The 23041-nt window shown below is 52.7% G+C and overlaps 1 protein-coding gene across 2 annotated transcripts; it reads right to left on the minus strand.

Annotated features, from left to right (window-relative positions):
- Nucleotides 1–479: 479 nt before the first annotated feature.
- Nucleotides 480–23010, minus strand: ARHGAP1 (Rho GTPase activating protein 1). 2 transcript variants are annotated; one of them, XM_066251407.1, is made up of 14 exons: nucleotides 22884–23010; nucleotides 18463–18643; nucleotides 18149–18244; nucleotides 16942–16971; nucleotides 11761–11848; nucleotides 5341–5472; nucleotides 4529–4615; nucleotides 4283–4381; nucleotides 3515–3622; nucleotides 3367–3443; nucleotides 3108–3185; nucleotides 2509–2637; nucleotides 2240–2343; nucleotides 480–2158 (listed from the first exon to the last, which is right to left on the minus strand). In XM_066251407.1, the coding sequence occupies exons 2-14, from the start codon at nucleotides 18593–18595 to the stop codon at nucleotides 1979–1981; spliced, it is 1341 nt and encodes a 446-aa protein (XP_066107504.1). In that variant the 5' UTR covers nucleotides 18596–18643; nucleotides 22884–23010; the 3' UTR covers nucleotides 480–1978. The 2 variants fall into 2 exon arrangements, with proteins under 2 accessions (XP_066107504.1, XP_066107505.1); XM_066251408.1 differs by lacking the exon at nucleotides 16942–16971.
- Between the last annotated feature and the right edge of the window lie 31 nt (nucleotides 23011–23041).

Consider the following 23041-nt stretch of genomic DNA (forward strand, 5'->3'; position numbering starts at 1 on the left):
GGGGACATGGGGAAGGAGCGGATTGGCCGAGGGTCTCGGTCCCGGTCTCTGCACAGGCCGGCACTCGCACCTCTGAGATGATGGTCATTCTAGTTACCCCTGGGCTCTTGCTGTTGTGTACCGCGTGTTATTTCTGATCCTCAGAGGTGGCCCATTATACGACTATTACCAGTGAGAGCTGGTGGCAAGGGATTCAAACCTACACTGTTGTCCCCACAGTCACTCCATTTGGGGGACAGGACGCCCTGGTCATAGGCTACACACAGCTTGTGGTGGCTAGCTGGAATGCTGCCGGTGCCAAAAATGGAAGGTGACCACACTTGTAAGCCTGGAAGACAGTCAGAAGGCTGGCCTCATACCCACGAGTGAACAAGATGAGGAAAGGGTCATAAGGACTGGCAGGGCTTCCTGAGGCCCACAGGCTCTTCCAGTCACACCACAGCCCACCCAGTTCTGAACCTCAGTTTGGAACAGCCGGATGGGCAGTTTTCATCTCCATCTTTATTGAAATACAAAAAGTGCAAAGGTGAAATACATGATTGGTGCCAAAGAATCCATTAAGTGTGAATGTGAAGCCTTGATTCACAGTACAAGCCCTCCCTTCCCTCCTCCCAGGCACTGACCAGTGGGGCAGGGACGGGAAAGACCACGTAGATCCACAGACTCCAGTAAACAGGGCTGCGAACACCTGATATACAAAGCAGGGGGAAAGCAGAGGCCGTACCCAGGCTAGAGACGCATGGACTGACGGGACCAGCAGCCACGCCAGGTGCTGGGAGTCTGCCAGGGCCCTGGGGGGAGAGCCCAGCTAGGTCCATCTAGCTCCAAATGCAGTTGGGCTGGTCAGTGAGGACCCCCAAAGTACAGGCTCTGGCCGTGGCTGTGGAGACAGGGCCACGGTGCAGGTATTTCCCTGCGACCAGGTGTCAAGGCTGTAGGAGAGGAGAGGGGTGGATCCCCAAGGTTCACCAGGAAGAAGTGTAATTCTTAAGAACAGCCGGAATGGGGCACAGCCATTACCACTGGGGTCCAGGTTGTCTGAAAGGCCCTGGGGCCCCAGGCTCCCTGGGGAAGGATGCCAGAACTCACCTGGCTGATCTAACTGGCAAACTGCCCAGCCCTCCAGGAGTCCCCACAGATCCCGAGACAGAGTCACCTGTGGCCAGAGCAGAGGCCAGACTCCACAACAGACATGCCTGCAAGAGCCTTAGGCCTAGAACCTGTCCTTAGACAAGGCATAGAGGCTGAGCCTGCTTGTCTGGTCAGGCACCAGGGGTCTCTCAGGCTGGGAAGAGCGGAGTGTCTATCTCAAATGGAGGCTGAGACTCGGCCAGGGCAACCAAGCTGCCAGTCCTGGCAGAACCAACCAGGGGGTTAGAACATTCCGGGGGCAGTACCACTTGGGAAAGGCTGGCCAGGACGTGTGGAAGAGAAGGCAGAAACGGGAAGCAGACCCAGCCCGTAATCCTTAAGCTGTGGAAATTCCCAAGGCTGAGCCGGCGGAGGGGAGGACAGGCGCAGGGTGCCTGTACCTCGGCCTTCACCAGGGCAGGGAAGCGCCACAGGAGGGCTGGCCTGAGCCAGCTCGGCCTTTCACTCCCCAGCACTGGGCAGGGGGCGGGCCGGCTCAGCCGCCAGCCCACTGGCAGTGATGTTGGCATCTGCGGTTGCCAGGGGAAGAGCAGGAGAAAGCAGGGGAGGGTCTGCTGGGGCCAGTCCTCCTACTAGGTCCAAGGAAGCAGTAGGAGTATAAGGCGAAGAAAAATGTCTCATGGTAATAGTGAGGCCTCCAGGGCCGGTGAGGTGGGCTGGAAAGGGGAGGAGCTGCCCAGCGGCTGGCTCCAGCTTCCACCTCCTGGGGCCTCACGACCCCTTCCTGGGCAGGAGACATGGGCTCCCAGAAGGCTGAGGCCAGGAGGGAGCGTCCACATGGGGGCCATCAGAGGAGGGGCTGGCGGGGCAGGGCTGCGCTGAGCCCCTAGGAGTCAGGGCTAGGGAACAGCTCCCCTTGGTGGTCCAGGAGGAACTTCGTGAAGGTGTTGATAGGGTTAATGGCCTTGAGGGTGATGGCAGCATCCTTGGCCCACAGCAGGTTAGGGCCGAAGACCACAGCCAGGTTATTGTTGGTCATCTTGTTCTGGTCTCGGTGGGCGGAGACCTGTGGAGGGCAATTGGGGGGCTGCAGCCGGATGCCACAAACCCTGCCGCTCCGCCCCCCTCCAGGTGAGCGCAGTCTCACCTGCACCAGGAAGGCAGTGAGGAAACGAAGCACCTGATAGTTCTCCTCAGGCAGCGTCTGAAGGACCTGCAGCGTCACCTCCACTCTCTGGCTCTCCTCAATGTCTGCAAGCAATGGGGCCCGGGTTACGGGGGGCCCGGGTTATAGAGGCCCCGGATGGGGAGACCCCAGGCAGACTCTCCCCGGAGGATAGCCCGAACCCGCCCGCTCCAAGTCCAGCACCGACCCAGCAGAAGTAGCTCAGAGCTGGGGGGGGAGAGAGCGCTCACTGAGAAAGCCCACAACATGGGGGTAGAGGTCAAAGGTGAGCAGGGGCTCAGGAAGCTCCCGGAGGAAGGTCTTGAGGATGACCGCTGGCAGGTGCAGGTCGTCATACTGATCGAAGTCCACAGACAGCCCTAGGGGTGCGTGGGGAGGACATTTGGGGGCACGTGGGGAGGAGGGCGGAGAGCTGTGCCAGCCTGGAGGCCGGCAGGCCATGCAGAGGCCACGTAGACACAAGCCTCCTCCCAGAGAGCCTCTTGCACCTGCCTTCCCTTGTCCTCTCCAAAAAGGGGGTGAAGGTTCCGGCCCTCTGGGTGGAGTGGGGCCCCCAGCACATACTACCATTATTCCTTGTCTCCACCTGAACATGAACCCAGGACCCAGAGCCTGACCGATGAGGAAGTAGGCCCGGAACAGCCAGGTGGGAGTGGGACCCATGTAATTATACCCAATGCCACAAAGCCTCTGACAGGGACAGAATCTGGGACCCTTGTTTACAGGGCAGCAAAAGACAGAGAAGCCCCTCAGCCATACACATGCCCCAGCCCCCCCCCCACACGATTGGGGCTGGCCCTGTGGGCCCGGGGCCACCCTGGACACTCACCCATGTTGTACTTCTGCTGCACCTCCCGTACGACCTGGGTGTTGGCGGACCTCCGGAAAATCCCCTCAGTGGTGAGAGCTGGGAAGTGGGGGGCTGGTAAGTCTCAGTGCTCAGGGAAACGTGGACACTCCCCCACCATTCTGTCTCGGGGTTCAAGTTAGGGTCAGTGTTCAGTGTGAGAGCTGTGCACGTGGGCCCCTCTCAGCCCTGCCTGGCAGCTTTCTCAGGGGCAGGGAGGCCCTGGGGCCCTCGCACTCACCGTGGGCCTGGAGGTGGGCGACGGTCTCCCGGAGCACGAGCGGAATGGGCTCCTGCTCTGGGTTCTTCTCCTGGAGGCTGTGGGAACAAGGGCAGTGAGCGGGGTACAGCCCGCCCCAGGCCCCAGGCGCCACTGTTCGCATACTCACTGCTGCAGTGAGACCCCAAACTGCTGGTTGGGCAGAGGGGGCCGTGGAGGCATGGGCTTTGGGGCTGTTGCAGGGCTCTTCTGTGTGGATTTCAGGAAGTCATCATACCTGGGGGAGCAGAGGGGACGGTCAGGCCCTTTCCCTGGCTCTGTAGTCACTATGGTAACTGTAATGCCGGTGGTGAGGCCAGGCAGGTCCACACTGGATTTGGGCAGATGGTGGAGGAACTGCAGAGCCAGAAGGCGGTGAGCCATTCCCATTTATTAAATTCTCACAACAGCAGAAGAGCAAACAGGAAAACTGCCCCTCACGGTGGCAGGCAAGCAATCCGCCAAACGGCCAAGGGCACGCACCCGTAGCCTTACATAGACTATACACACCTGGCTCTGCCACGTGCTCACACGCTAATCATGCAAAGTGCAAGCGGGCAAGCCTAACACAGCTCTTTCCCAACAGCAGCCCGTGTCAGGCACTCACTGTGCTACTTTACATGGGTTATTTCATTCAACCCTCATAGCACCCCTGCCTCACACACGGGAAAGCGAAGACTTCAGAGATTCAGTCACTAGCTTTTAAGTGACATAAATGGAATTTGAACTCACTTCTCTGACCCACATGCTGTCTCTTAATCATTACACGTGCTTCCTCTGTTACCCTGGAGTTCTCAAGACTCCCTCTCCCCTTGGCTGGCACGTCCCACCCCCGCGAACACGATGCACACGCACACAGATGCCGTCAATGGGCACACACAGACGCTGCCCGCCTCACTTGAGCACTTGGCGAGGGATCCCCAGTTGCTCCAGCTTCACGTGCTCGCTCAGCTCACTCAAGTAATTCACATAGAAGATCTTCTGCCCAAACTTGAAGCTGCCGTTGGAGGAAAGGGCATAGGTCAGGAGCGCACCGACTTCGGCAGCCCCCCCAAACCAGACAGGCCGAGAGGGGCATGGCCTCCTCTGGTGTCTGCTTCAGAGAAGCCTGGGGAGCCCACCAGCCCACCCTCGGCCTGCTCACCTGATGATGGGCTTAAAGAGGATGAGCAGGGTCTTGATGAACATGGTGGGGTGCACAATGTACAGCGCCTTGATGTTCTTCTTGTACCTGCAGAGGCGGAGTGGGGATTCAGGAGTGGGCGTGGCTGGGGACGTTCCTTAGTGTGCGTTTCTGACTTGATCACCCATGGCAAGCACATGAAGTATCATTTTTGTTTGTTTTTTTTGGTTTTTTGTTTGATTTTTTTTTGGGGGGGAGAGGGAGTGAGAGAGAGAGAGAGGAAGGGAGAGAGATGAGAAGCATCAACTCATAAGTGTGTCACTTTAGTTGCTCCTTGATTGCTTCTCATATGTGCATTGACCGAGGGGCTCCAGCCAAGCCAGTGACCCCTTGCTTGAGCCAGAGACCATGAATTGTGTTGATGATCCCACACTCAAACCAGATGAGCCCACGCTCAAGCTGGTGACCTCAGGGTTTTGAACCTGGGACCTCAGTGTCATTGTTGCCCCATTTACAGATTAAGAAGCAGAGGTTCAGAGAAGTTAAGTAACATGAAAGGTCACAGTGAATAAGTAGAGAAACTGGGATTTAAGCTCAGGCTGTTCCAACTGCAGCATCTTTGCATTTACCCAGGCGTGGGCACCTGACTCTCCCTGGCATAGAATAAGCTCCTGCCCAGGAAAAGGACAGGCCCAACATGGCGGAGCTGCTGGCGGTCAAACTCCAGTAGGCTTCCCGGAGCCAGGTGAGGGAGGGCTTATTGTCGCTGGTCAGGCCATGGTGCAGGTAGAGCAGCCCCCAGGCCCTGAGCCCATCCCCGGGCCCCAACCCACTTGCGGTCAAACTCCCGGTAGGCTTCCCGGAGCCAGGTGAGGGAGGGCTTGTTGTCGCTGGTCAGGCCGTGGTGCAGGTAGAGTAGCGTGTAGTCACTCTCCACATACTGGTCCAGGGTGTGCTTCAGGTACCTGCAAGAGAAAAGACTCGTTCAGGCCTGCCCTGGACACTAGTGGGGCCCCTTAAGACAGTACCCAGCGCCCCAGGAATCTCCTGCTTTTATCACCCCCCCCACGAACCCCTGCACTGTCTATCCTGGCTGCATAACCAGTTGCCATGTTGTAGTGAAGGGGTTGTGGCTGGGCTGGGCAGAGCAACAACAATAACAGCAGCTCTCAGGCGTGAGTGCTGACCAGAAGCGAGGAGACAGGGCTCTAACTGGAGCTGTCCTGCATACCTGCAGTAAGAATGGGACTCCCATTTCCCTCACAGGACTGCCAAATCAATAACAGTGATAGTCACCATTTATCAATATTAAGTTTTTGGTGCCTGTCAAGCACTTCGCATATATATATTATCTCATGCATTCCTCATAACAATCAAGGCTGATATTATCTCCTTCTTACAAGTGTGGGCAGTGAGGCTTAGAGAGGTCAAGTGCTTATTCTCGGTCACACAATTTTTGGTGGAACCTGAAAGTGAATTATCTAACTCCGAACGAAGCCTGCAGGATTTTTTGTTTGTTTGTTTGTTTTTTGTTTTTAGGGAGGAAGGGAGAGAGAGACAGAAAGACAGGAAGGGAGAGAGAGATGAGAAGCATCAACTCATAGTTGCAGCACCTTAGTTGTTTATTGATTGCTTTCTCCTATGTGCCTTGACTGGGGGACTCCAGCTGTGCCAGTGACCCCATGCTCAAGCCAGTGACTTTGGGCTTAAGCCAGCAACCATGGGGTTTGAACCTGGGTCCTCAGGGTCCCAGATTGACGTTCTATCCACTATGGCACCTCATGGTCAGGCCCAAAGCCTACGTTCTTGACCACAGTGCAGCTCTCCCTGTTACACTCGAACTCCCAGTACAGGCTATAAAACACTGCCTATGGGAGGGATCAGGGTGGCCACAGGGTCCTCTCCCCTGCTCCAACCTCTGGGCCAATCATGGACCAAAGAGCCATATCTCAGATTCCCTGTGTTCACATGATATCTACCACCCTAAGAGTATGGAGCCCACCTGAAGTGAAGAGCTACAAACAAGACTTCCAGAAAGTGAGGAGTCCAGCGGAATGTCCTCATTCTTTCTTTTTTTTTTAATTAACTTATTGATTTTAGAGAGAGGGAAAAGGAGACAGAGACAGAAATATCAATTTGTTTCTGTATGTGCCCTGACTGGGGATCAAACCGGCAATCTTTGCATAGGTGGACAACGCTCTAGCCAACCAAGCTATTCAGGCAGCGCCGAAATGCACTCTCTGATTGGCCTGTCCCACGCCTCAGCAGGGTCACCACTGGAGGCTGGGAGGCAGGAATGCTAAGGCTTCCAGTGGAGGTAGGGAAGAGAGAAGGAACCTGAGGAAGTGCCCAAGGACTTGACTAAGTGCCCAGAACCACCTGATCTAACCTAGAGAAGGTAACTTACTGCTCGGCTGGGCCAGCACAGGTGGGCATGTGAAGCATCGAGGGATGAATTATTCTTGTGATCTCAATCACGATTACTAAACAGTAGTGTACCCCTCAGACATGCTAAGTACTCTGCAATTTGCAAAGATCTGTCACATAAAAAGATGGCATTTTGCAGCTCCAAATAGCATTAACTGTAGTGCAAACACACTCATCCTTTGACAGTTATGACCTCTAGGAGGGTAATAAAGTAATGTCTATCAGAAGCTGTAAAATGTTCCTACTCTTTGACTCTGTAAATAGGTCCTGGAATTTATCCTAAGAAAATAAGCAGAGATGAACAGAAACATTTCTGTAGAAGGCTGTTCATCACAGCCTGCTGTACAATGGAAAAAAACAAAAACTGAGCGGCAAGCTCACTGCCCAACAACAGAGAACTGGCTCGACAAATCACAGTACGTCTATAAATAGACTACCTCACAGGCCACCCCAGCAGACAGAACGGACCTGGGAAGCGAGGTGTCTGAACAGTGGTCACCCTCTGGGGCAGCGACTAGAAGAATGGAGGGAGGTGGGGGGGGGGGTGGACATGGGTGGCTGCAGTTGTTTTTCTTTTTAAATGAAGAGTTGATTTTTTAAAAATGTGTTGATTTTAGAGAGAAGAAGGGACAGAGAGAAAGAGACAGAAACATCCATCTGTTCCTGTATGTGCCCTGATCGGGGATCAAACCGGCAACCTCTGTGCTTCGGGATGACGCTCCAACCAGCGGAGCCATCCAGTCAGGGCAGGGTTCGGTTTTTAAAATTCGTCAAGTAGTACACATAACTGGTCCACTTGTCTATGTACATATCATATGTCAATAACATTTTTTTGGCCCTGGCCAGTTGGCTCAGTGGTAGAGCGTCGGCCTGGCGTGCAGAAGTCCCGGGTTCGATTCCCGGCCAGGGCACACAGGAGAAGCGCCCATCTGCTTCTCCACCCCTCCCCCCTCTCCTTCCTCTCTGTCTCTCTCTTCCCCTCCCGCAGCAGAGGCTCCATTGGAGCAAAGATGGCCCGGAAGCTGGGGATGGCTCCTTGGCCTCTGCCCCAGGCACTAGAGTGGCTCTGGCAGAGCAATGCCCTGGAGAGGCAGAGCATCGCCCCCTGGTGGGCAGGGCGTTGCCCCCTGGTGGGCGTGCCGGGTGGATCCCGATGGGGCGCATGCGGGAGTCTGACTGTCTCTCCCTGTTTCTAGCTTCAGAAAAATACAAAAAAAAAATAAAATTCAAAGGCTGTCTTTGATGAATGTTCAATGCTCAGAAGACAAAAATGTTACATAAGATGCAAAACTGATTAGAGAGCTCTGTATGTTATAGAAAAAAACAGGAAGTGAAGGCACCAAAATATTAACAGTGGTTTTCTCTCTGGGTGGTGGGTTTTATAGGCAGTGTTTTGATATAGTTGTCTTTATTTTTTCTTTATAGCTATCTACATTTTTTTTTAATTTATTTTTAGAGAGAAGAGTGAGAGAGAGAGAGAGAGAGAGAGAGAGAGAAAGGGGAGGGAGGAGCAGGAAGCATCAACTTCCATATGTGCCTTGACCAGGCAAGCCCAGGGTTTTGAACTGGCAACCTCAGCATTTCCAGGTCAACGCTTTTATCCACTGTGCCACCACAGGTCAGGCCTAGCTATCTACATTTTTAAAAATTCTTGAAATTTTTAACACTTTATACAATGGCATTTCACATATATATTTTACCTAATGCTAACAACAACCCTGTGAGGTGGCACAATTCTTATTTTTATAGGGCTCAGAAGAGACCAGCCGGCAAGCACAGCGCCAGGAGGCAGGGCTGGAGTTGAATGTCTTCCGCATCCAAGCTCCAGGCACTTTTTGTTCCTACCCCTGATCGGGGTGGGCAGCTGGGGGAACCAAGCTAGAGATAATCTGAGACTAAGACAACAGGACTGACACCTGATGGACGTGTGTCTCTGCTCCCAGCAGGGACTGTGACCAGATCAGGTGGGGGCGGGGAGGTCTCTGCAGGACAGGGGACAGGACTGGGGGCAGAGGGCTTCCTGAAGCCAGAGAAAGCCCTACAGCGGCCGCCACTTCTCACACCAGGCTGTCTCCTGAAAACTAGGTGCTTTCCCACCCCCATCCTCTGACTTCCTCCCACTCCAGGCTATTATCTGCCAGGAGTCTGTCACCTGCCTTGTCAGATATGGTAAAACGGGGAGGAGGGCGTGTGACTCAGCCACTGTCAGGCTGAGCTCCTGTCTGGGCCACTCTAGGCCTGGACTAGGCTCTGCTGGCCCGTCTGAGGAGTGTGGGCGGGGTCAGGAGGCCAGAGGAAAGGTACTACACAGGGCTGGAGAGACCAGGCCTGGCCCCAGCTCACTGGGGCTACAGAGACTGCACACTCAGGCCCTCCCCCTTCTGCTGCTGCACCCCTGGGCTGTCCCGACCCCTCACCACGCCCTACACACACACAACCATTCAGGGTTCCAAGAGTTGTTTTGGGCAGTGCAGAAATTTTCAAAATGTCAAGGAGAGTTTGAAACTGGTCAGGAAAGAGGTGCAGGACGGAAACCACGCACACTCAGGTGCAGCGGGAGGTCGGTTCAGCTCTTCCTGCCTGGAGGCCCCCTTACGCTCTGGGTCCCGCCCCGTGCTGGCTCCGCTGTGGCTCAGTAATGAGTGTTTATTGGAGGGGGGCTTGTCAAACTCCTACTTTTTTCCCACATGTTTTTAAAATACTTTATGTAGTAAAAATACAGCAAAAATATTTTTTGTTTAAAGAGGAAAAAATATACTGCTATGGTTATAGTTCTAGGGATGACTTCAGTTGTTTCTAGCTTTTCAACTGTGCACTGCTCATAAAAATAGGGGATCAGGGCAGGTGCGGATACTCCAGTACTTTCCGCCTTTTGTATAGTGCATTTTCACCAATGAAATAAAAGTTGGTTTTGCATCTCATTTGCATAACCAAACTTCAAGAATCAACCAATGAATGCATAAATAAGTGGAACAACAAATCAATATTTCTCTCCCTCCCTCCACCCTCTCTCTCTCTCTTCTCTCTCTCTCTTTCAAATCAATAAATTAAAAAAAAAAGATGCATACATCTTTTTTTAGGCCCTGGTTGGTTGGCTCAGTGGTAGAGTGTCGGCCTGGTGTGCAGAAGTCCCGGGTTCAATTCCGAGCCAGGGCACACAGGAGAGGCGCCCATCTGCTTCTCCACCCCTCCCCCTCTCCTTCCTCTCTGTCTCTCTCTTCCTCTCCCGCAGCCAAGGCTCCACTGGAGCAAAAGATGGCCCGGGCGCTGGGGATGGCTCCTTGGCCACTGCCCCAGGTGACAGAGTGACGCCCCGGATGGGCAGAGCATCACCCCTGGTGGGCATGCCGGGTGGATCCTGGTCGGGCGCATGCGGGAGTCTGTCTGACTGCCTCCCCATTTCCAGCTTCAGAAAAATCCAAAAAAACAAAAAAAAACAAAAAACAAAAAAAGACGCATCCAGAAACAGAGTCCTGTCCTGACTGGATAGCTCAGTTAGAGTGTCACTCTGAAGCACAGAGGTTGCCGGTTTGATCCCGGTCAGGGCATGTGCAGGAACAGATCAATGTTCCTCTCTCTCTCTCTCTCTCTCTCTCTCTCTCTCTCTTCCTCTCTCGCTAAAATCAATTAAAAAGAAGAAGAAAAAATAAAACAGAGTGCCTCCATGCCACAGAATGGAATTAAACCAGATTTTGCAAACTTAAAACAAATGAACAAACAAAAAACCAAGCAATTGGAGCCCAAGCTTGATTACAGCTTCTTCCATGTGTGACTTAGCTGCCCTTAATTGTACACTTCTGCTGGGTCAAATGCTCCCACGTTACACTTGGCATCATAGTGAACCAATACATTCTGCACGGACCACAAGCAGGTTAAGAGGGAAGGTGAGCGGTGTGATGAAACCAGCCCAACACAGCTATAGCCGTATGGCCGGTCCATTCCGGAACTGCCCACTTTCAGAGAACAGAAGCAGGAATCTTCCCTGGGTCTTCTTAGCTGTCCCCAGTGCCAAAAGACACCAGTGACAGGACCGTGTGGGAACCTCCCCGCAGCTGCCACATTCAAACTTCCACTTTTTTTTTAAATTTTTAAAAATTCATTCATTTTAGAGAGTGAAGAGAGAGAGAGACAGAGAGAGAGAGAGAGAGAGAGAGAGAGAGAGGAGGGGAGAAGAGCAGGAAGCATCAACTCCCATATGTGCCTTGACCAGGCAAACCCAGGGTTTTGAACCGGCCACCTCAGCGTTCCAGGTGGACGCTTTATCCTCTGCGCCACCACAGGTCAAGCCAAACTCCCACTTTCAACTGGCCTCTGGACTTGGAGATTTTTAGACTAACCAGAGCTATTATATATATTTGGCTAACAGACTCCAGAGAGGTAAAGAAGTCACTGGCACCATATCAGGCACAAAAGAAGCTAACACTAATTATTCCTATAAATGGGGAACGACTACAACCACATCGGCGCCATTTCCCTGGAATAACCAGTCCTCACGTTTGGGTAGTATTTTACTTTTCGAAGCATGTTCACACGCAGTACCTCTCTCCTACAAGGAAGGGGGGCTGTATGATTATTGCATAAGAGTGAAGAAGAAGAGGCTTAAAGAGATGAAGGCACTTGCCAACCTCCCACTTTCTAGGACTAGAAACCAGGTCTGACTCCTAGCCAAGACTGACTTCCCCATATGTAAATATTCCCTCAGAAAGGGGGAGGCACTGAGGGAGATGGCCTGGCACCCCCTGCAGGAAGGGACGTTAAGAAAAATGGCATCAAGCTAAACTGGGGATCTGGGCACAGGTCCCACCACCTTCCATATGGGTACTCACCCCAGGAGCTTGCCGTGGTCAAGCTGGTGGCTCGGCGGCATTCGGCAGGCACTAAACACAATGATCTTCCGCCCGTACTTGTCATCTCCTAGGTATGGAGACAGATGGAGCATGTGGGTGAGAGATGAACCAAGGGAGACTGAGGACCTGAGAGGTACCAGCCCTGGAGAGTTGTGCTCGTTAGGACTGGGGCCAAAGCAGCCCGTGCACGGATGCTTGCGCTCAAGGGGATGTTGCTAAAGAAAGAGGGACAGGCTGCTCTCAGGGATACTGGGCTGGGATATAAAGAAATAACATAACTTTTTTAAGAAATCACATCTGGTGGAATTCAGTCACATGTCTACCAGTGGATGAATGGGTAAAGGAGAGGTGGTATGTCCACACAATGGAACACTGTTCAGCTATCAAAAGGAATGAAGTACTGACACAGGCTACACTGGGTGAATGAACCTTGAGAATGCTAAGGGGAAAAGCCAGTCACAAAGGGCTACATAGTGTACAGCTCCTTCACATCAGCTCTCTAGAATAGGTAAATCCATAGATACAGAAAGCAAATTAGTGGTTGCCAACGGCTGGGAGGGGCAAGAACAGAGACTGCTTCTGGGTATGGGGTTTGTAGAAGTATGGATGAAATTCTGGAACTACATGGAGATATCCAACATTGTGACTGCGAAATACTACCAAACTGTACAATAAAAAATGATTAATTCTATGTTATGCAAGTCTCACTTCAATTTTAAAAAGCCACACCCTTCAAAGCAATGAATGGTCTTGCCAAAGAATCACCTTAAAACCCCACACTTATTTCCGACGCGCCCACCTCCAAGCAGCGAGTATTTGGTAAACCTTCCTGAGGAAACCAGCCTGATTACCTAATAGTGGCTCAGTTCTGACCACTAACAACACTTTCTGATTTTATTAGTAGAACTGTTGAGCATACTTGCCTCTAACTTCTGGACATTTCTAAAAATCATACCCTTTCTCATTAAGGATATTCTAAAGAACATGAGGTTGAGAGGAGTTAGTAAGGCTGTGGGGAAATGCTCATTTGGTTGTAATCTTTCTGGAATGTTTGTCCAAAACTAGTCACGATTTTTTTTTAATTTTTATTTTATTTATTTATTCATTTTTAGAGAAGAGAGAGAGGGAGAGAAAGAGACAGAGAGGGAGAGAGAGACAGAGAGAGAGAAGGGGGGAGGAGCTGGAAGCATCAACTCCCATATGTGCCTTGACCAGGCAAGCCCAGGGTTTTGAACCGGCGACCTCAGCATTTCCAGGTTGACGCTTTATCCACTGCGCCACCACAGGTCAGGCCAGTCACGATTTTTTTTATTTTTATTTTTTTACTTTTATTAATTTTTAGAGAGGAGAGAGAGAGAAGGGGGAGGGAGGAGCAGAAAGCATCAACTCCCATATGTGCCTTGACCAGGCAAGCCCAGGGTTTTGAACCGGCGACCTCAGCATTCCAGGTCGATGCTTTATCCACTGCGCCACCACAGGTTAGGCCCTAGTCACGACTTGATGGTCTAACCATCTGGCTGTCATGAACCTGGGAAGCTCCCAAGACATAAGCTAGTGTTCCCCCCATAAGATGTTCTTCCAGGGTTGGCGTGGATCAGAGACTTTAAGCAAAGCTCAACGGGGACAAGACAGGGTCCCTACTGCCCCATATCCCAGGGACCTTCCCTTCATCTCTACCCTCATGCCTCTCCAGACACCAAACCACACTTGCCTAATCCTGACTGCTTCTCAGGCAAATACAAAGACCACGTACACAACCCAGGAAACACAGTCTGTCCTCCCTCTACCTCTGAGGACTAAGGACCCCATGCCTTGCTGAGTGTCCTTTCCACATGTAATGAGCCATGACCTTGATGAACCCTCTCTACTAGTGACTTCATTCAGGAGTCAGTGCTTTTCCAAAGTGGTCGCCAAACCTCTGGCTCTAGTTTCTAGGGCTGGGGCCAACATCAAGGGAGAGGCTGAAGGAGGCTTCTGCAGTGGGGGCAAGATGGCCCCATTCCTGCTGGCTGTGTTCCTTGGAATGGCTCACAGAATTCTCCCCGCATGCCTCACAAATTCTCCAGGCTTGGCTCCTGCCTCTCTCCAGGCTCACACTTCCAGCACAGAAGTGCTTGCAGCCCTGTGCATATTAGGCTACTCTGAGTCCCTGCTATTTCTCATGCCAGACAGACCTTTCCCCAGCAGGTATTCCGTAAGTGCCAGTACTCTGCACAAAGCCATCGGCCAGCATTAAATGGCATGCACAGTTCTATATACTTCTGCGTTTGTTCCTGATACCTAGGTCATCACACTGCTTTAGGCGGTGAGTTTCCCAAAGCCTGGGGCAGAATTTCTCCAGGCTCACAAGCACAGAAGCCTCTGCAAGCCCATCTGAGGGGCTCATGCAGAAGCAGGTCCACTTTGAAGAAGCAGACAACCCCTGCTCTCTTTTGTACCCTAGCCTAGATCCTGGTGTTGGGTGCCTTGCAGGCCAGCAGAGGAGGGGAGGGCGGGCTCCGGGGTCTGCTCTGATTCACCTGCCCTTGGTTCAGACGGGACGAGCAAGAGCAGGCTGGGGTAATGGATTAGACTGGCCAGCCCAGCCTCATGTACAATCTGGAGCTTCAGAACTGCTGGGTCTCCTACCACGAGCCTGTGAGGGGTGAGGCAGTATTTGCCTACTCCCCTCTAAGTTGAGGAAGGGCCCTGGAGGTGGGGTAAAACGCTGGGAGGAGCATGGAGATTCCAAAAGATTCTTTCCATTCCTGCCGCCACGGTAAGGCAGCCCTCATTGGCTGGCGGACTTGAGGACTTGAGACAGAACAGAAAGTCTGAGCTCACTTGGCTTTGGAATTTAAAGAGCTAGTAAGTAACTGGTGGGTAAGCAACTGGGTGAAGAGCCAGAGCCTGTACTCCATCTCTCAGCTGGCCTAGCATATAGTGCATGGGAGACTGGGTTCTCTACAGGGCTCCAATGACGGGCATCCACCAACACCCTGATGTCGTATGAAAAATATTACAAGCACAAGCAGGTGTTTTCTAGAATAGGTTCACATCTGTTACATTCTCAAAGACTAGTTTTGTTCTTTTCTCTTTTCCAAGTGAGAGAAAGGGAGATAGACAGACTCTCACATGCACCCCGACTGGGATCCACCCAGCAACCCCCATCTGGGATGGATGCTCTGCCCATCTGGGGCCCATGCTCGCAACCGAGCTATTTTTAGCGCCTGAGGCGGAGGCTTCATAGAGCCATCCTCAGTGCCTGCAGCCGATGTGCTCAAATCAATCTAGCCATGGCTGCCGGAGAGGAAGAGAGAGAGAGAGAGAGAGAGAGAGAGAGAAAGAGATGAGAGGGAAAGGGGTGGAGAAGCAGATGAGCGCTTCTCTTGTGTGCCCTGACCAGGAATCAAACCTGGACATCCACACACTGGGCCAACAATACCACTGAGGCAACCAGCCAGGGCCAAAGACCAGTTTTAAAAACCACTTCACTGGACTCTCCACTCCTTGAAGGAAGGGATGTGTGTTTCTCCTCAGTGGATCCTCAATGCTGAGTACAGGGCTCGTTCCAGAGCAGGTGTTTGAAAAATGCATGTTGAATGAAGTCAGGACGGGGGTGGGGATGGGGGATAAAAGAAGTAATGAGGACTAGATAGCAAGACCCCCAGGAACAGGTAAGGAATGAGATATGGGCAACGTGAGGGCCTAGCCCCCGCCCTCCCTGAAATGCCCAAGTCCTTGGGTAACTCAGGCATATGCTAGCACACAGGGCAACTGCTGCTACAAGAACGCACGCAGCCTGACCTGTGGTGGCGCAGTGGATAAAGCATCGACCTGGAACGCTGAGGTCGCCGGTTCAAAACCCTGGGCTTGCCCAGTCAAGGCACATATGGGAGTTGATGCTTCCTGCTCCTCCCCCCCTTCTCTCTCTCTCTCTCTCTCTGTCTCTCTTCTCTAAAATGAATAAATAAAAATAAATTAAAAAAAAAAAGAACGTATGCAACTCCCTTCCTCACTGTCTCTTTCTATCCCTCTCTCTCTCTCTCTCTCTAAAAAAAGAAAAGAAAAAAGAGAACATAGGTAAGAAGACCCAGATCTCCCCTCGTGATTTCAGAACAGGACAGACCTCGCCCTGGAGACCGAAGGGACAGAGGAGCCGGCAGGAGTGCGTTCCCAGAGCTGGGGGAAGAGCTCAGTGAGGAGGCAGTGTCCGCAGGAAGCACTGGGAAAGCCAGCGGCCTGGGAGTGAAGCCTCGGAGTGAAGCCTCGGAGTGAAGCCTCGGCATTCCCCAGATACTGATCAGGAGCGCTCCCAGGGTGGCCCAGGTGTTAACTGGCACCAGCAGCTCCTCCAGCAGGCACTCTGGGAACTGCCAGGCCGGCCTCCCGCCCGGCCCCGCCCAAAACCTGCAGAGCAGGCCAAGGAGATGGGAGTGGGGGCTGGGCCATGTGCTGGAGCCGGCTTGTACACGTTTGTTAAATTGTTAAATTGTCAGGAATACTGCAGCCAGCTGACATCATGCTGGTAGCTTAAAGTCAGCCATGGTAGAAACTGCAAACGGTGCAAATAATAACCTTGTTTTCCTTTCAGGAGGGCCAATTTCCCAGCACACCTCTGGGAAGAAGCCACTCGGACTGAGTCAAATGTGACAGTGGAGCATGACAGCCACGACTAGCAAGGAGAGCAGAGGCTGCAGAGGAGGTGGGGACATAAACCATCCTCCATTCCAACATGGGCTCTTTCTCTGGTTTCTAACGCCAGGAAACTGGCCCGCAAGCATATCACCATGGTTTCATCAAATGAGTCTCGCTCTGGCAGTGCTGATCCAAACTCCTCTCAGCAGAAAGGCACACACAAGGGGACAACTCCACCTCAGCAGCCCTGAGCCTGCAGCACTCGGCCCACGCTTAGGGAGCTGCATGCAGGCCAGGCCACTGCTCACAGCCAGCCAACCCTCCCCACCCCATGGACAAGGGCCCTCCTGCCCTGAAGCCCCTTTCCCTTGGCTCTGGGTACATAGCCACAAAGCCCCTACCCATAATCCTTTGCTATTTCCGGCTCCCAGGCACCGCCCACTGCCAGCTCCCTCAGTGGGGCTGCCATTAAGCTGGTTCCAAGAGCAATTCCTGATCCACAGCCCAGAGAGGCCAAGGAAGGAGAGCCAGGGACACACCTACCTGCCTGGGCCCCCTCAGGCTCCTCACACCCTGGGGAAACAGAAACAGGTTGCAGCTCTGCTTGCAGGAGAACAGGGGCCACTTATGGTTGGGTGGGGAGGGGGGCCTGCTCTGCCTTATGACTTGGCCACACAGGCCAGGAGATGAGACTCCTTCACCTCAGGCACCCCCTGGTAGTGAGGAGGAAAAGTTCTGAACTTCGGGTGACTCTCCTGTGCCCAGGTCAGGACCAGATCAGGAAGGAATTCTCCAGGTTGACAACTCAGACCAGGGCAGGCTCCAGGTACAGATGTCACGGAAGCACCCCTGACATTAGGGCTAGCCTTCTGAGCTCAGCACTCAGGGGAGATGGAGTTCCCTGCTGCTTGCCTACAGCCAGATGCCTCGAGGGCCCCCTCAGCGAGTACCACCCTGGGTCCAGGGGCCATGTGCTCTCTGCTCCCCTTTCCCACTCCAGTGCCTCAGAGCAGAGCCATGCTGTCACCCTTGCTTACAGCTGCCTGGTGTCACTAGTGAGGACAGGCAACCATTAGGGAAAAGACAAAAGATCTTGCAATCCATTTCCTCTTCTAGCAGTAGGACCCTGAGGGCCAGCAGGTTATCAACAGCCATGCTACCTCCCTGCTCCTGGAGTCCTCTGGGTCCTGCATTATGAACAGGAAGGTGGGTGCTCCACACCCATTCTCAGTTGGGTACCACATAAGCTGGGAGCCTGACGCTCCAGAGGTTATGTGGCCCCTAACTTCCAGACTTCCTTACGTGGTGTTTCCCAAGTGGGACTGGCACCCCCCGCTCTTTAGTAACTAATGGGGCAGAAAAGCTGATGTGAGCACAGAGGGAAGGGAGGCGAATGAGCAGGTATTCAGAACCATGTGCTCTGGGCTAGCTGCTGACACACATTCACTATTGTCATCCTCTCAACAACCCTGTCAGAAAGAAATGAGTTCAGAGAGCAAAGCGACAATCAAACCCCAGGCTTTCTGACTTCAAAGCTAGTAGGCCACACTGCCTCCCGCCCACCATCGCCAATGGGGGACAATGGGGTCATAGGTCAGGATGTGGTTGCAGGTGAACAATCAGGTCTGTGAGTTTAAAGAATGGTACATGTGCTCAGGAGCCCCCGGGTCAGGGGTCAGATCACAGGAGTGGCCTCCTCAAGTCGGGAGTGCCGACTGTGGGGGCAAGGTGCAAACCTGGGTGTGCTCACCTGCCACCTCCACGATTTGGTGCCGGGCGATGTCGTAGTAAGGGTCGTCCCACTTCAGGTGTGTGACAGGTTCTGGGGAGCTGCTTTTGGAGTCATCTGAGGAACACGGCAAAGTCAGCAGAATATCTGGGAGGGCTGACAGTGTGCGCTCCGAGGCGCGTGCTCTTCGCCCCCTCCCCCGGTATGGCTTGTGCTCCCAGCCCCGCTCTGGGCTGGTCAGCTCGCCCCCATCCTCCGCTCCTGGCGTCTCCCCCCAGCAGGAAGGGGTCTCCCATCTAAGGTGCCCGTGGCTGCCTCAGATCCGTGGTGCCTACCTGACTTGGGAAAGTCGGGCATTTCATCTGAGGGCCAGTTCTTCTCATCAATGGAGGCTAGCTTCAGCTGGTTCAGAGCCTGGCTGGGGTCATCCAAGGGCAGGTCGTCCTGCAGTTCTGAAAGCGGGTCCATAGCTGAACCTGTCCCCACAGCCTCACCCTCCAGAACCTGAAGAGAAATCTGGGAGAGGACAGTGGGGTGGCAGGTCAGGGACACTGTCCTTACACCTGTAAATGCTGTAGCAAGCCGCCTGCCCCCATTCTTCCCTCCGCCAAGCTCCCTTGTCACTGTTCCTCAACACTTCTCATCCTTGCCAAGAGTTCCATGTAGCCCTGGCCTCCTGGCAGCACAAGCCTCTGGCATGTTGCCAGAAAAGACAGCTGGGGCAGAAGATGGCACAGCTCAGCGCCTGCCTTCAGGTCCTCTTGCTGGACGGGGAAGAGTCGTGCCAGGCCCTGCGCTGCCCACTGCCCAGGTGGCTCAGTCATGTAGTCCCAGCTGCAGAGGGTAGAGGTCCATGCCCTCTCCTTAAGGGTCATAAAGCACAGAAGTGTCCAGGCCCCAGCAGTTATGAGGTAGAGATGGAATAGGAATCAAAGGAACATGGGGACGCTCCAGTCCCCAGAGAGTCAGCTGCAGCCCTGGCTGCTCTGTCTCTGACCCCTGTCCCAGGGAAGGGGAGATGGCCAGACCACAGGGCCCCCAAAGATAGGTCATGGCTGAGAGCCCCTGTTGGAACAGCCCCAGAACAGGAACCAGGCGCTGAGGACAGATTCTGCCGGCCAGTCATAGTAGACACCCACAGGCTCCCGAAAAAATCTAATCTGTGGGGAGCTCCAGACACTAACTTCAAGGTGGCAAAGATCCATGGCCTGCCCCAAGGGTTGGAGGGCACAGGTGGGAAAGGGGGAAGTTCATGACACCATCAGAGTGCTGAGATACAGGAGGTGAGAAAGAGAACAGCAGCTAGAGCAGGCTGGTAGGGAGAAGAGCCGACTCCGACACTGGGTGTGCCCAGGTCTGGGGTCGGCCATGAGGATGTGGCCGCGTGCAGCCTGGAGGCAGCAGCATCTGCCCCAGCCCCAACGGGAAGCACATCCCTCTCCTGTCACAAGCTCACCATATGGCTGAGGGAGGGAGTTTCAATTCAACCCACTCAGTCCAGCCCCAAAGAAGAGGCTGCTCTAAGCCCACTGCATTCCTGGAGCCCAAGAAAAGACATATATGGTCAGAGACCCAGCAGGGCAGATAAGGAGTGCAGACAAGACCCGGCATGGGTGTGGAGAGAGAGCTGCCAGCGGCGATTCAGAAGCTGAACACCTCTGGACTCTGAGGTGACCTGACAACCTCCTGCACATGTCACAGCGGAGGAATCTGGATGGTAATCTGGCTCCCTGTGCCTAGCAACACCATCCTGTTACCAGGGCAACCACACTGATTCAGTGGCAAAAGCTGTTTCAAGCCTCTGAGCCAATGCTGAGTAGCCAAACAGGCAAAAATACACACACACACACACACACACACACACACACATACACACACACACACACATTTCTTTTTTCCCTCTTCCTCTTCTCTGGCCCTTTCTGCCACTGTTATTAATTACTGCTGCTTACCTCCAAAATAGAAGTCTCTTCCCACAAACATAAAGAATGACGACCCTCTCCTATTTGGAAATGCATTTCTCTCGGTGAGTGCTGCTGTGCCCCCCACCCTGGCTCCCCCACTTCCCTTCAAGCCTCTAAGGCCGGCAAACCTCACTTTAGAGGAATCCATGCCTCATTCATCTACATACTCCTCCTCACATTCAACCAGGAGGCTGAGAGGGCTCTGCCAAAGGGGCCCCCTAGCTGGGACCGATTTCAGCTCAAAGTCACCTTTCCAGACCTGAGCCTTCTCTCCATCCCTTCTTTCTGCTACTGCCCAGGCACCAAGTGGCCCTTCAGCTCTGCCCATAGCTATCTCTATACCCTCTGCATACACTGGGTGCTGGATGCAATGAGAAAGGCACGGGATGAGGTATTTGGAGAACTGGATTATAGTCCTGCCTAAACCAATGAGTTGTAAAGATGCTGGGCAGTCCTTTTCCTTATCTGGTCCTAAATTTCCTCATCTATAGAAGTGAAGGCTCCTCTCAGAAATATGATCCTCCAGTGTTCTAAAATACTTATGCTGAAGTGAACAACAGGATTAGAAGGAACAGCTGGGAACTGAAGTATGTATGAGGGAGGGAGAGGGGGACCTTTTAAAAGGCGGCGAACTTGAACTCCACCTCTTTTCCAGTAACTCCTCTAGTTTGTCAGTTCTCCCAGAACTGACTCTTCCCCCACTCCATAACCTCCTCTTCCAGAATAACTAATCACAGTTGTTCCCACCTCTCAGCCAGACTGGCCTCTCTCACCACCCTCCAACCCACAGCTGTCGCCCTGTGAACCTGGAAGCTTAGCTCCCAATCAGTGGGAGGGTGGGCGAAGGGAGTGAGGGGAAACTTACAAAGTAGAAGAAAGGAAGTATCCTGGCTGCCTAAGACTCCAGGTATCTACAAGCCCTGCCTTACTCGGCAAAATACTCTTTACGAGAGATTAATCTCCCTTCTCGGTAGGTAAAAATCTACCTTCATAAAAACCTCGAGACTCACTTTAGGCAGTTTTTTTTTTTCTACAGAGACAGAGACAGAGTCAGATAGGGACAGACAGACAGGAACGGAGAGAGACAAGCATCAATCATCAGTTTTTCGTTGCAACACCTTAGTAGTTGTTCATTGATTGCTTTCTCATATGTGCCTTGACTGTGGGCCTTCAGCAGGCCGAGTAACCCATTGCTCAAGCCAGCGACTTTGGGTCCAAGCTGGTGAGCTTTGCTCAAACCAGATGAGCCTGCGCTCAAGCTGGCGACCTCGGGGTCTCGAACCTGGGTCCTCTGCATTCCAGTCCGATGCTCTATCCACTGCGCCACCGCCTGGTCAGGTACTTTAGGCAGTTTTAACAGAGGTTTTAACTTGTGGGAAGTCTGGGCCTCTCTGAAATTCTAACGAGATTTATGGTCTTTTTCCCTAAGAAAAATCAGCACCTGGCCTGATCTGTGCTGGCACAGTGAATAGAGCATCCACCTGGAACGCTGAGGTCCCTGGTTCAAACCCCAGGCTTGCTCAGTCAAGGCACATACAAGAAGCAACTACAATTTGATGCTTCCTGCTCCTCTCCCCTGCCCCCCCTCCGCCTTTCTCTCTCTCTCTCTCTCTCCTCTCTTTAAAATCAATAAATAAAATCTTTAAAAAAACAATAAAAGAAAAATAAGCACTTGCATGGAATTTTAAGTGGTTCACACGCCCTCTGAGAAGCCCTGTTTAAGAACAACACCTAACTACCCTGGTTGGGACATCATCCAGAAGTGCAGAGGTTCGATTCCCGGTCAGGGCTCATACATGAATATCTCAATATTCCTGTCTTTATCTCTCTCTCTCACCCTTCCTCTCGCACTAAAAGCAATAAAAAATAAATAAAGAACCCCTGACCTATCCAGAATTACATCTAACACATGTAGATGCTCAGTTATTTGTTGAATGACTGACTGAATTCATCTAAGTAGAGAAGGGTGTCAACATTTGTTGAGGGTTATATAGAGCCATGAACTAGAAACAAATTATCTTTTAAATTCACAACAGTACCAATGAGTCATGTACTACTAAACTATTATACTGTGTGAGGAAAGTGAGCTCCAGAAAAAAATATGCAAATTGTATAGGGTCATAGAGCAGAGTCAAGATTTTAATCCATGTCTGTCTAAGGTGGTCTCATTGCACAGGTGAATTCCTCAGTACTTCTCTAAGTGACTGTCATTTACACGATTCTCAAGGTTCAGAGAGGCTCTACAAAGAGGCAAAATAAAACCTCTCTCCTAATTTCCTCCGAGAATAAATGAGGTAACAAATTGAAATCGCATCCTCTGGCTTTGGGATGGTCCTCCCAGGAGCTCCAGAACTGTGGAAACGCAAATCCTACAATACGACAATCACGTTTGCATAGAGCTCCAAGGTTTACAAAACCCAGATTGGGTGCACTGATTATGAAATCGAGATGAGAGTGTAACCTAATAGGTGGCGCGGTGGAACACTTTCCTCAAATTTCTTTTTCTTCGCGCTTCGCCAGATTGTACCAGGAAGGCTTCCCCTTCCCATGGGCTTGCTCGAGCGATCTGACCTGGGCTGTGCACTAGGGAGGAAGGCAACGAAGGCAACGAAGGAAGCTATGTCCCCTCCCTGCAACCAGGGAGTGCCAGGTTCCCAGGCCCCATTCCAACCCGGCTCCTTTCTCGGATCCTCCTGGATCCTCCCTATCCGGACTCCATCCCTTCAGATGACCAGGCCACCCCTTCCCTTCCCCCACCACCACTCAAGAAGACCCCGCGCCCAGCAGCTCACCGTGGTCCCGCACTGCTCCCTTTGCCACGCCTATCACAGCTCGGCAAACATCCGGCTCCGAAGTACAACGGGAACCGCCTTCTCCGGGTCTCCTTACTCCCAACCACTTCCGCCACACCTCCAACCCACTTCCGACTAGTACCCGCGTCCAAACATGG

The sequence above is a fragment of the Saccopteryx bilineata genome, chromosome 1 (assembly GCF_036850765.1).
Source record: "Saccopteryx bilineata isolate mSacBil1 chromosome 1, mSacBil1_pri_phased_curated, whole genome shotgun sequence".
In the NCBI taxonomy this organism is placed as follows: Eukaryota; Metazoa; Chordata; class Mammalia; order Chiroptera; family Emballonuridae; genus Saccopteryx; species Saccopteryx bilineata.

What these genes read in the sequence shown, in the direction of transcription:
- ARHGAP1 (XM_066251407.1), bottom strand. Translation starts at nt 18,595, where the DNA reads ATGGACCCGCTTTCAGAACTGCAGGACGACCTGCCCTTGGATGACCCC. An exon ending in CCAAATCGTGGAGGTGGCAG is followed by an intron (nt 16,972 to 18,148) that starts GTGAGCACACCC and finishes CTGTTTCCCCAG; the next exon opens with GGTGTGAGGAGCCTGAGGGG. An exon ending in CCATGTTGTGGGCTTTCTCA is followed by an intron (nt 2,344 to 2,508) that starts GTGAGCGCTCTC and finishes CATTGCTTGCAG; the next exon opens with ACATTGAGGAGAGCCAGAGA.